Below are 11,891 nucleotides of genomic sequence, written 5' to 3' on the forward strand. Positions count from 1 at the left end.
CTGTTACAGAACACACTTTCTATTACTTCCGCATTTTCAGTATTCATCCTCTTCTTCAGCCTCTGCTTCTACAGAGTCTATCCCAACTTCTTCATAATCTTTTTCAAGGGCAGCCAGATCTTCCCGGGCTTCGGAAAATTCTCCTTCCTCCATTCCTTCCCCAACGTACCAATGTACAAAGGCACGTTTGGCATACATCAAATCGAATTTATGGTCGAGACGAGCCCATGCTTCAGCAATGGCAGTGGTATTACTCAGCATACATACAGCTCTCTGCACCTTTGCAAGGTCGCCACCTGGCACCACAGTTGGAGGCTGGTAGTTAATGCCCACCTTCAAGAAAACAAGTGAGAACGTCTTTAATTACTGGGAAGCACTGAAGACTTATTTCTGTTAACAACAACAGGAGCCACAACTGTGAACAATTAAATAAAATTATTTTGCGCTTCATCAAAATATTTAACTAAATCCTAAATTCAGGATCTGGTCAAACTGGTCCAGCGTTAGCTACATTGGCCTAGAGGTTATTTTTCCAAGATCATAAGAGCTTACTGGACTCTACAAAGAACATAAGAATCTAGGTCTTTGCAAGTCCTGAATGCATGCACAGTAGCTGGAAGGATGGACCTCTTGTCCGGAAGGTGACACTGCCAGTCAACTGAGAACAAGCAGAAGTAGCTGAACAACCTGATATTCATCTAGTAAAAAGGTGACTTACAGGAGCCTATGTTTAAATGAATCACAACGAAAAAAATAGGTTTGCTCTAGTGATAGCAGTCAGGCTCCACATGTCCGGAAACTGATAGCGTCTACCACTTCAAGGTATCTCAAAACCATTGTTGGGAAATTACTGCACTGAATTCAATAACTTCATGTAGTGTTTCTACCTTTGCTTGGGGCTTGCCTATATTCCTTCTGTACAAAGCTCCCGAGATTTTTGAAGACTTGCAGTAAAACCTGGCATTGCTTTTCAGTACTACCTGCTTGTAAATTATTTTCAGACACTCAGTACTGCCTGTTCCTACAAAAACCGTGACTGCTATTCTGTAACTTGTTTTAGAATTTTCATCTGAGTTAAAGTATCAGGGAATTATATTTAAGAATATAATCTGAAATGTAAGCAGTTCAGTAACAGGAACGTTACAGTACAGTACAATGACCGCTACCTCCAAATATCACGTAATTCCTACTATTTCCAAGATCAAGCACTTCAGAAGTTATCAAAGTACCTTGAATCCAGTTGGGCACCAATCCACAAACTGAATGGTACGTTTAGTCTTGATAGTAGCGATAGCTGCGTTGACATCTTTAGGGACAACATCACCTCTGTATAACATACAGCAGGCCATGTATTTACCATGACGTGGGTCACATTTTACCATCTGGTTGGCTGGTTCAAAGCAAGCATTGGTAATTTCAGCCACGGATAACTGCTCATGGTAGGCTTTTTCAGCAGAGATGATAGGGGCATATGTTACCAAGGGGAAATGGATTCGTGGGTACGGAACAAGGTTAGTTTGAAATTCTGTCAGATCTACATTAAGGGCTCCATCAAAACGTAGTGAAGCTGTGATGGATGAAACAATTTGCGCAATTAGTCGATTTAAATTGGTATAAGTGGGACGTTCTATGTCCAGGTTGCGACGACATATATCATAAGCGGCTTCATTATCTACCATGAATGCGCAGTCTGAATGCTCCAGTGTTGTATGCGTAGTTAAAACTGAATTGTAAGGTTCCACTACAGCAGTAGAAACCTGTGGTGCTGGATAAATTGCAAATTCTAGTTTAGATTTTTTGCCATAGTCAACAGAGAGCCTTTCCATGAGCAGAGATGTAAACCCTGAACCAGTGCCTCCTCCAAAACTGTGAAAGATAAGGAAACCTTGCAGCCCAGTGCACAGATCAGCCTATAATAGGGTGGAAAAAAGCAAGAGAGAAAAAACATATATTTATTATTACCTTTTCCAAAATCATCAACATTAAAATAAACACTCAAAAGCAATTATTTCCTCATCATTTGTTTTAAAAGGTAACTTTTTTCTTGCATATCTTTTACTTAAAACCACCACAGCACACCTTGTTCTGAATATGAGTATTTTCTCATTTGAATGTAGCATTTTCCTTTATGCATTTTTTATCCCACTAAAAGCAGGAGCAGTTGTGCACCACTGCGAAAGGTTATTAGAAATTACAGCAGGCTTGCAGCTTTTAAACTACTATTGTACTCTGTATGGCAGCAAGTATCAATTTGGTTTGGAAAAAAAGTATTTTTACAACTTCAGATAGGCAATCACTACTTCACTTTGATTCACATCATGCTAAGTGAATTTCTTACATTACACCAGGTTATGGAAACCTGGAAAGACATGTGAAATTACTGAACGTCCAACCAAAATCTGAGTTTCAGGGTACTGGAAATATTTTGAATGACACATAATGGTGCGATTCAGGTTAAAAATAACAAACAAGTGCTTACAGTCTAAAGATTTTATAACGCACTTCTGAGGTATCCTTAAAATATCTTCAAATCATGATGTTCCACATCACAAGAACTTTCAAGTTTTACTGACTGAATTTTTATTTAACTCAAGAGGGGGGAGGCATGGGACCAAGTTCCCGGTTTTTTGTTTTTAATAATCTATGCATAAAATTCTTAAAAACAAACAACTCCCTCCCCCCCCAGAAAAAAAAAAAAAACAACACAAGTGTCATAACAAATTGTAACTACAGGTAGCTCTAGAGCTGTATCTTACTTATTTTAAAGATTGATCTGCAGCACGAATTCTTACCACTTTGCGCGTGCGGTCTAACACTAGATCAACAATCTCTTTTCCAACGGTGTAATGGCCTCTGGCATAATTATTAGCTGCATCTTCTTTCCCAGTAATGAGCTGCTCAGGGTGGAACAACTGCCTATATGTGCCTGTACGTACTTCATCTACAAGTGAAAAAATACATATTCCAACATAAAATTTATCTGCTGAGTTCTGCATGTGGTGCCTAGGGGTGACATACTACGTAAAAGGAAATGTCAAAAACCTACAGACAGCTTCCATGAACAAATGCAGCAAGAAGTTGGTACAACTTCAGTGTCTTTCTTTAGGGGAAAACATCGGATGCTCACAAAGCAGTATTTGCATTCTGGAACATGGAGGCAACTCAAGAGAACGACACTGCAGGCACAGGCATTCTGGATAGCAATTAAATGAAGCTGTGGATGTAGTGCAGTGACTTGGAAAGATTATCCAAAATCTGCAAAGAAGTTTAATGTTTTCCAAACATTACCCATAGACCATCATTTCATCTCTGTCAAATAACACGAACCAAAAATGTCAAAACATCATCCAGCTATACACCTTTCAGAACCCCTAGTGTTTTGAAAACGCACAAAAGTCTGAAAGGAAAGGAGTAGTTTTACATTGAAGATGTGCATCTTGCGTACGTACCGACTACCGTTGGCTCCAGGTCCACAAACACTGCTCTGGGAACATGTTTACCAGCTCCCGTCTCACTGAAGAAAGTGTTAAATGAATCATCTCCGCCTCCAATAGTTTTGTCACTGGGCATGTGACCATCAGGCTGGATCCCGTGTTCAAGACAATACAATTCCCAGCATGCATTGCCAATCTGAACACCAGCCTGACCAACATGGATGGATATGCATTCACGCTGCAAACAAAAAAAAGGACAATGATAACGTGAGATCTGGGGCTATCCGTCACTTAGATTTCACTCTCAAAATAACTTGCTATCTGTGGGTTATACTGTAGTGATCTTTCCCTGCTGCATTATTACCTCGGCTGCTTGAGTGACAATTAAAATGACCCAACAGTCTGCTGCTAGCATGAATCTACTCACTGCTGCTGATCTACGCTGTCAGGAAAGGAAGGCAAGAGACAGGCGTGGCTGAACCAGGACCTGCTGGTCAAATGGAAGAACAAGAAGAAAACGTACAGGCAGTGCAAACAGGTACCATGGGAAGACTACAAAGAAGCTGCAAGTCTGTGCAGGGAGGGGGTCAGGAAAGCCAAGGCTCAGCTTGGCCTAACTTTGGCAAGGGATACCAAGAAGAACAAGAAAGGCTTCTACAGGTACCTCATCCAGAAAAGGAAAGTCCAGGAATGCATACCATGCCTAGTAAGTGACACAGGCGATCTGGTAACAACAGACAAGGAGAAGGCTGAGGTACTTAACAACTGCTTTGCTTCAATCTTCTCTGATAACTGCTCGCCAAACAGCCCTCAAATGTTTGGTTTAGCAGGAGGGAACTGGGGAAGCAACGTCCCTCCCACTGTAAGCAAAGATGACGTTTTTGACCACCTGAGGAACCTGAACATCTGCCAGTTTATGAGTCCCGATGAAATGCATCCCAGAGTCCTTAGGGAATTAGCTGATGTGGTCACCAAGCCACTCTCCATGACATCTGCAAAGTCCTGGCAATCAGTCTCTGGTGACTGGAAAAAGTCAACAGCACACCCACTTCTAAGAAGGATAATATGATGACCCTCAAAACTACCAACCCATCAGTCTCACCTCTGTGAGCTGAGGCACATGGAAGGCAGGGAGAACCAGCACGGCTTCACCAAGGCCAAATCCTGCTTGACCAACCTAGCAGCCTTTTATGGCAGTGTCACTGCATCAATGGACAACAGAAGAGCCACATGTATTTCCAATTTGGAGAGAAGGATGTTGTGGGGTATTGTGTCAGAGTCCTTCAATCACAGTCCTTAAATATATGGAAATATATGAAAATATATATGAAATATATGGATTTGATGAGTGGACTGTTCAATGGATGAACAACTGGCTGCAGAATCGAGTCCAGAGAGCAGTGGCCAATGGCTCAGTGTCCGGATGAAGATCGGTGACAAGCAGCGTCCCCCAGGGATCAGTGCTGGGACTGGTACTCTTTGATACCACCTTCATCAGCAACATCAAAAGTGGGGTCAAGTGCACCCTCAGCAAGTTTGCTAATGACACCAAGCTGTGGGCTGCAGTTGACACACCAGAGGAACAGGATGCCATCCAGAGGGACCTAAGCAGGCTTGAGCAGTGGGTACAGGCGAACGTCACAAAGTAAAACACATTTAGGTTGGATAGAAGGAAACAGTTTTTTACAGCAAGGGTGGCAAAGCACTGGAACAGGCTGCCTAGAGTTGTGGTTGATGCCTCATTCCTGGAGACTTACAAGGCAAGGTGGGATCAAGCCCTGGGCAATCTAATCTAGCTGTGCTTTTCCCTAATCATTGCCGGGGAGTTTGACCAGATGACCAACTGTAAAGATTCTAGGATTTAACGTTGAGAATGTTGGAGGATCTTAGCTACCACGTGGTCACGCAGGATGAATGCAGTATCATCATTCCTTACCACAGAGCACGTATATCCTGTGTATAATATTCCGTTTAGTCTCTTTTTCACCTTTCTTTGGTTTTAGAAGCCTTCTTTATATAATAACCCCCTATTTCCTTGATCTGTTGACAATAATGTACTGAGTAATGTTGCAAGAATTTTTTCTGCACAAGACCTCTAAGCATGTTTTCCTTTACAATAAGCACATAACTAGTGCCAGGCAATCCACTCATATATGGGTTCCTCTACTAAATCATCTGGGTGAGGAAGCATGGCACTTACATTTAATCACTCAAAACCCCAATTTTGTTTTACATCTGAGACTGAAACTCTTATTCTAGCTTATTATTATATACTATACATATATTATATACTATTACTGTGTATTTAGCTGATCTAGGAAAACACAAGAGGTAGAGAGCGTCTTTAAAGCTTCATCAAAACTCTCATCTTCAACTACATGTTTGAATTCTCACCCTCGTTCTGTCACTAGCCTTTTGCCAGTGAGGCTCACTCTGCATTTATCTGCACTTGTATTGGGTTGGCAATGAGCTTCCAACGCTCTCACACCACCCCAGGCTCTCGTTCCCCAGCGCGCAGCCCCGCGCAGTCTGGGGCGGGAGCAGAGGCGCAGACACCGCCGCACAGCCGCGCCCCTTCACGGCACGGTGGCACGCCATTGGCCGCCGGACACACGCCTCTCCTCTGCTTGGCTGCGTGCAGCCCCCAATCGTTTTAGGCACCACAAGAAATGCCGCCGCCGATGCGGTAGGCGTTCTTGTCCCTCAACCGTCGTCCTTGGCACTGCAAAGCCGGTTTCGTTGCTTTTCCACCTGTTTTGTCTCATTTACCACCAGACAACTTCTACACATCACCTCCCTCGAACTCTCAGTTCTCATGTTAATTTCTCCACTCCCACACACGGCCTTACGCCACCGCAGGGCCGCAAGCGGCAGCGCTCGGCGAGCTCCGCCGCAGCACAGGTCACTCTCGACTCCCCAAACCCGCCGCGGCAAAAGCCATCCCAGGTTCCCTTCCTCTCCCCAACCCGAGTTCCCACTCCCACCATGGCGCCTCGTTAGGCTCAGGAGCCTCGACTGCACGGCACTCCACCGCAACACGTCCGCAGCCGAAGAGACTCAACGGCCGTCAGGTAACGGTCCGGAGAGCCCTTGCGCGCTGCTTTCCCATTGGCTGTCACCCGGGCCAGAGGCGAACGGCGGCCACCGATTCGCCAGTGCGCTCTTCTCCTCACGTGGGCTGCTAACTGCCGCTAACTGAGTTAACTGAAGGAATCCAAAATATGTGGCTTAACAAGCTGATGCACTTTTATGGTTTTATAGTTTTTTTTTTCCACGAGATTTTTCATAATTTGCAATCAATTGCATTTAAAGCTACATCTGCAGCAGTAGACTGAGGCTAATGCCTGGCTCCTGCCATTGTTTCCTGAAGGAAAAGCAGTTTGTGCCTGCATGTGGAAGCTGTTATTTTCTGTCCGGATGGTCTTTTCTGAGCTGTACTCAAGAGCCCAGCAGTAGGGTCTTTACAGTTTTAAATTTCTGTTGGTTTTTTACAAGGCAATCTGTAGTGTTATGGAAGATTTAGCTAAGGGAGATCTTGGCAATATTTGCCTCCGTTTGCACGTGATTTAAATTTCAATGCATGCATTACTGCACGGGCTGTGAGTTTGGCTGGATTACTGACAGCTCTTTGGAACCAAACAGTTCAGCTTGAAGGGAACCACAATGACCACAGAGCTCTGCTGCCCAAAACCCACCCAAACAAATGAACAAAAATACACACAAAAAAACCCACCCACAAGCAGAATTGTATTGCCTGCTAACAACAAGAACTGGTAAAAAGTAAGGCATAGAAATTTCTGTTATTTCACTGAAGCTAGTGGAGTGATGTTAATTAATGTTAAGGGTTGGCCTACCTCAATCTGATGCATTTCTAATTGCCACCATTACATTCTCATTAAAAGCAATTAGCTTGTTAAGCTGTTCACTTTTAAATTTCTCTTGAGGTGTTGCTCTCTTTTTCTTTAGGTGGGGATGAATGACTATTTTAGAGGCGAATTATTGAAGACTTTCGCTATCTTGTCTTTACGTTCCTGCCTAACATTACTACAATAATTAAATTATATGGCTGACTTTATAATATAAATTATAATATCACTGATAGATTTGAATGTGTTCAGCTCTTCCTGTTGCTCTCTTTATGCATGTCAAACTTTTACATAATTTTAGTTACAGAATTTGTGGTGCTTCTTAACCTTTCTAGCCTGATTAGGTCATGTGAGCTCTGGATGCTTTTCCACCTTTACCTTCTTCATGGACATAAATCTTTATTAATTATCATAGACATATGACAATGACTGAGGTTGAAAAAACAAACAAAAAAGCCTCTGAGGTAGGACCATCATTTGGTAATGATGGAAGAACGTTAAGCACCAACAAAGGGAGAAATGAGAGCAAGCATCATTGTCTACTACTTTCATTTTAGGAAACGACTTTAAGGGAAAGGAAGTTCTGAAAGTACTGGCTGTAGTATAGAGCTTCTAAGAGCTCTATGGTCTATGCCTGGTCTACGACCAGGTATTCAGCCTCTTGTGTGTGTTCATCAAGAGAAAATTACAATAAAATTTCCATGAACAATTAGAAAAATAAGGGCTGACTCATTGCTTGCCTCAGATGATTAATCAGCGGTTCAGGCCGTGATTCAGCAGTCCCCGTACAGTAGCTCTGGATACTCTCCTAAAACAGTCACTGAAAGGGTAAGTGCAAAGATTATGCTTTTTGTTCCATGAATAGAAAGTAATGGATTTTTTTTTCTGTTGTACACAAGCATATTCTGAAAACAAATCGTAAGTATTTTTCCTTTATAAGTATCCAGCTCCTCATGAAAAGAAACACTTTTGCTAGACATAAAGCTTATTATGTTAAAAAAAACCCAAAAACTTAATGAGGACCATGCTGCTGTGGTGGGTTTTTTTTTGTTGTTTCCCCCCCCCCCCCCCACTGGTTGTAGTTGTTAAGAGCTTGATTCTTGATATGGTCTTGGCCTTCATAAAATGATTTTTTTCTTTTTTTTAATTTAGTTAGGGAATAATGTGGAATCCACAGCTATTAATTTTAAACTTCTCAGGAGCTATACTTTGTGTGTGTGTGTGTGTACATATATATATACATATATATATGTATCTTATGTCAGCAAACAGGGGCATTTTGGCAACTAGGGAAATAGACACTAAATTCCATTACCTCCTTAGAAATCCATAATGATTCCTTGCATTTCTTCTTATATTTTAAGAAATAGTGAGTTAACTGAAGGAATCCAAAATATGTGGCTTAACAAGCTGATGCACTTTTATGGAGCTAGTTTCTTAGCCTCGAGGAAAACGTGCTGTGATGCTTTAAGTTTGGTAGACAAAGAATTAACAAGACATGGGCAGTGGAATAACGTGCCCTGGTAGCTGGTTACAGTCCTGGAAGTCTGACAAAAAAGCAGGAAAGCAGAGGTACAACCAAATGAATTGTCAGGTTTTTGCATAGTTTATGTAAAACAAACTTTCAGGTTTAGATGTAAGCTGGAGAAACAATTCCTGACTATGAATGAGAGATTTAACTTTGTTTCCTTTTTCAAGCTAAAATTCCATTGGCAAGGGACCCATTTCAACGGCTAGCCAAGCTACATCACTGCTTGTTTTAAAAAATAATGTATATTTTGCAGAGTGGCTGAGTTAAAAAATGATTATGAAACTAACCACCAGTATTGTTTTCTCTTAACTAGATGATGGTTCAGTGTTCCAAAGCCAAATAAAAAACTTAACTGAGTTAGTGGCAAGTTGTACAGTGACTTGAGCTTCTGAGTTTCTCGGTGGTGCTTTTTTTTTAATGATTATTTTTTGCTTTTCACAAGGTATAAGCAGGCTTTGGATATTGTTCTTTCTTGGAGTGTGGCATGGTCTGCAAGTGAGGTTCTGCAGTCATGAACTTTAGCTTAATTATGGAGAAAATAATGGCAGAAAATGACAACGTTAATTTATTGAACATTATAAGGTGAGTCAAGGGATAGTGTAATTTTTTTTTTCCCCAGTTTTAATTATTTACTAACTATACTTGTTAATCTGAAACATACAGGTTTTATCTTATTCAGCATCTTATCTTCTTGAATGTAATAAAACTTAGATGCTAAACCAAATTTTCAGGTTGGTGTAGTCTCATGCTTTTTACACTTACAGTTGTCTGCAACTGAAAGTCAAAGAACCTGCTGATTCTCTAGTAAGTGTACAGAAAAGGGGAGCAAAACTAAGACTGTTCAGCTGACCTCGAGAGTACTTTTAAGTTACCCAGAGAATATTTGTGAGCATGCCAAACTTCAGTGTTTGTACTTGCTGGGTAAAGTATATTTTGTCACTGTAGATTGTAATTACTAACTCTTCCTGCTTCCAAACAACTTCAAATAATTAAAAAAAAAAGAAAAAGTGGTTAGTTGTAACATTATGACTGAGAGTTCAAATGCTATTAACTTTTAAATAGCTGTAAGTTACTTTGACCTGGACCTCCTTTTTACCATTTTTTTGCTGAACAATGACCAGGACCTCAATTAACTCTCACATGCAGATCATAGCTTCTCCTTACCAGCAAACAGTAGCAGGTTGTTAATTGTTTATCTCCAGGATTAAAGCTGAACAACCCTTACTAGCTTCCTGCCAAAATCCTCCTTTATAAAGATATAAGAAAATACATGTCTCTGGACTAATACAGATTACAGGTACCACACTGAATGCTAAGTAATTCGGTTCTGTTTACACTTGTAGCTAAAGGATGGATCTGAACTAATGGCAAACAGCAGCCACCCTCTCTTCAGAAGGCTGTTACTGTGAGTTTTGTCTTGTACTTTTACTACTTTTCTCTGTCTCAAAATATAGCGCGTGGCATGATGGTGGCCATGCACACAAGGAAGAGAGTTTTCCTAACCCGTGTAGGTACAGCTACTTCATCTTTACTTGCCAAGATAGCATCACTACTGTTTGTTTTAAAAACAGTATCACGTTACAGATTGTTCTTCAGTAACCAAAATACAGATTCTCTTAGCTCCATTCTGCAGGTACTTCTTCCAGCAGCAACCTGGCACTTGATTACATACTCCATTAAAAATTACAGAACTAGAAGCTGGACATTTGTTAATGACAGCTAGAATGGAATGAACAAAGTTGGGTTATTTTAGATTGCTCCAAAGATCTCTTTTTTATTTTCTCAAGAGTTTACAAAAAAAAAAAAACCAGAAAAGCATGACAAGTTTTTATTTTTGCATGAAGATTTCAAGTAACAGAAAAACTCCGTTTACTAAGCCTGAAGAATACAGAACTGAACAAATGCATTCTGCCATGCTGTAGGCACTATGTGTAAAAACCTGGTCAAAACAGTGCAATTGGGACTAGAAGATCAAAGCAGTGCTATTACTGTTATCTCTCACTAATGGTAAAGCAGAATGGCAATCATTTAGTGTATGAGCAATCTCACAAATCACATTTGAGACCTAAAATAGCAAGCAAAGGAGTCACTGCTAATCACCTTAATGAGCTAAGGTGCAAACCCAGTTTCAATGAATACATTGAGCCAGCTGATCACAACATAAGGAAAATGAATTCTGCTTCCTAGCTCTTGCTTTACCTGTAGCACTGTCTTTATCTGTAGCACTGCAGAGGCCTTCAGCCAAGAATTTTTTCCATCAAGCTACTCGCAAGCATAATTGTCCATCATCTACAGCCTTTCCTAGCTGTTAGTTCTGGAACAAGTCCTTGTAGTGCCAGTGTTTGAAAATGGCACTTCGACTGAAGGTAGGAGTCCAGTTTCTTCTTGATGTTATCAAAAGAATCCACTCCCATACAGTCAGCTTGGCCTTGTTCCCACCGAGCCTTGCGTTCTTCTGAAGATATGGTTGGTAATACTGGTGGTGGTGGTGCCGATACCGACATATGGGACACTGCCTCTGTAACCTCTGCCTAAAATAAAAGGCAGACTAAAAAATACAGACAGATTTTGCATACTTTAAGCAAGCAACAGGCCACATAAGAGGGCAACCAAGTAGATGTTCTCATGCATAGCACCAAGCATCACCAACAAGCAGGGACTGTGCAGCTTTCCTAGCAAAATAAAGCAGACTAACAAATCATTCAAGGAAAGAGGTGGGGGAGGGAGGGTCAGGGGTTTAGTTCCTCATACCTCTCTACAAAAGCCACAAGAGAAAGCCAGAGTATAGATCAAGCCTGATAGCTGCAAACAGCTCATTAGAAAAAGTTTACAAGAGATAGAGCACATCTCCAACGTTGTGTAACTTTAGGCTGAGAAGGATTAAAAACTTGAATCAGTCACTGTACTAATCTGAGACTCAAGTTTGCAGACATACTACTGAATTCTGTTTAACAACTAGAATAAGAAGCATTATTTTGGTTTTGCAAGTATCAACATTTATTACTGCAAGTCTATTTAAGTAGCCTATTCTCTAATTATTGCAGGCCTACCTAGGTAGGT

General features: G+C 41.1%; 2 protein-coding genes across 5 annotated transcripts in view; both read right to left on the reverse strand.

The window, feature by feature from the left end:
• Positions 1-33: 33 nt before the first annotated feature.
• Positions 34-11,891, reverse strand: part of LOC125691283 (tubulin alpha-3 chain-like) — a 31,529-nt gene continuing 19,671 nt past the window's right edge. The window contains exons 1-5 of one of the 3 annotated variants that reach the window (XM_048940467.1): positions 9,996-10,035; positions 3,450-3,672; positions 2,793-2,941; positions 1,230-1,910; positions 34-333 (exon numbers count right to left, since the gene is read on the reverse strand). In XM_048940467.1, coding sequence (XP_048796424.1) covers positions 37-333; positions 1,230-1,910; positions 2,793-2,941; positions 3,450-3,570 — 1,248 coding nt within the window. In that variant the 5' untranslated portion in view covers positions 3,571-3,672; positions 9,996-10,035 and the 3' untranslated portion in view covers positions 34-36. Of the gene's footprint in view, positions 334-1,229; positions 1,911-2,792; positions 2,942-3,449; positions 3,673-6,418; positions 6,492-9,995; positions 10,036-11,891 lie in introns of those variants that run through there. The other 2 variants (XM_048940466.1, XM_048940468.1) reach the window with 2 other exon arrangements.
• The window catches only part of LOC125691280 (Hermansky-Pudlak syndrome 3 protein-like), a 31,951-nt gene continuing 30,703 nt past the window's right edge, over positions 10,644-11,891 (reverse strand). Inside the window, exon 6 of one of the 2 annotated variants that reach the window (XM_048940457.1) lies at positions 10,644-11,362. In XM_048940457.1, the coding sequence (XP_048796414.1) occupies positions 11,117-11,362 (246 nt within the window). In that variant the 3' untranslated portion in view covers positions 10,644-11,116. Of the gene's footprint in view, positions 11,504-11,891 lie in introns of both variants that reach the window. The other variant, XM_048940460.1, reaches the window with a different exon arrangement.

Source organism: Lagopus muta, chromosome 3 (assembly GCF_023343835.1).
Source record: "Lagopus muta isolate bLagMut1 chromosome 3, bLagMut1 primary, whole genome shotgun sequence".
Lineage (NCBI taxonomy): Eukaryota > Metazoa > Chordata > Aves > Galliformes > Phasianidae > Lagopus > Lagopus muta.